Below are 1,048 nucleotides of genomic sequence, written 5' to 3'. Positions count from 1 at the left end.
AAAAAAAATTTTTTAGTCGGTTACAGGTTTTTTTATGAAGGGTGAAAAATACATCCAAAACATTTCTCTTTTTTTAGGTTCATATCTGAACTATCATCAACTATTTATCGGATATACTTCAACTATTTTAAACCAAGATACTTTAGGTATTGACACTTTTCTTTTAAATTTCAAATTTACATGTTTTTTCATTTTTTTGGAACAGCATTCGCATGGCTAATGTGTAAAGGAAGTGAAGAGGACTGTGAGAAACTTCTCAAAGGACATAAGCTTCAAACAAGGGGTGGAGAAAAATTTGGGAGTTATTCAAGAAATGTTAGGATAAGTATGTTGGGCAAAGATCAAGACTTCAACATTTTTCTACAGAGGCTTGAGGCTATTCAAGAACTTCCAGATGGAAATTAAGACATATCTATGCATGAGATAATAATTTTTTCAATTTATATATTATTACTTTTTAAGTAAAATATTCTTACTATCAGTGGGTGATAGTCAAGACTTCATATTTATGGTTAAGACTTCATATTTATATCTAATGAGATACATATTTATTTAAATGTGTGTTTTCATTCTTTTATATGAGAAGTATACTGTTATTTGTATTGTTTTTAAAACTGTTCTACTGTGAAACAAGGAGTAACAATACGAACTCAACATTACCATATTATAACAATTAAGTAATGAAGCTAATTAAAACTTTAAATGTGTTTAGTGAGCTATTACAATGACTAAAAATTTAAATTTATTTATAATTGAAAAATTAAAGATGCTTATTTATTTTATATAGGAGAGAAGGAAAAACTAATTAAACTATGGAAGTGAGCAAAATTTTCAAACACCCACCTTAGTGGAGAACATTAAATGTGCATTGAGAATAGTATAAAAGCAAGCCTAAATTTCTTTAGTGGGCCAAGATTAGTAGTCTTATTGATCATTGAATCACGTGGTATAACTAATTACCTATGCATGCAAGTCTTCTTAATCATCATGTAACTTGGCCGACTTGTAGCTAGAATTGTAGTAAATGTTTCGCTAATTAATGGAGTAA

The 1,048-nt window shown here is 28.3% G+C and overlaps 1 protein-coding gene across 1 annotated transcript in view; it reads left to right on the top strand.

The window, feature by feature from the left end:
* Positions 1-600, top strand: part of LOC107854124 (L-tryptophan--pyruvate aminotransferase 1-like) — a gene marked incomplete in the record, with an annotated part of 3,501 nt that extends 2,901 nt beyond the window's left edge. Inside the window, 1 exon segment of the mRNA XM_047398905.1 lies at positions 230-600. Within this exon segment, the coding sequence (XP_047254861.1) occupies positions 230-405 (176 nt within the window).
* Positions 601-1,048: the final 448 nt, after the last annotated feature.

Source organism: Capsicum annuum, chromosome 11, assembly GCF_002878395.1.
Source record: "Capsicum annuum cultivar UCD-10X-F1 chromosome 11, UCD10Xv1.1, whole genome shotgun sequence".
In the NCBI taxonomy this organism is placed as follows: domain Eukaryota; kingdom Viridiplantae; phylum Streptophyta; class Magnoliopsida; order Solanales; family Solanaceae; genus Capsicum; species Capsicum annuum.
Note: the sequence above shows the minus strand (reverse complement) of the source record. Positions and strands in the feature narration are given on the sequence as shown.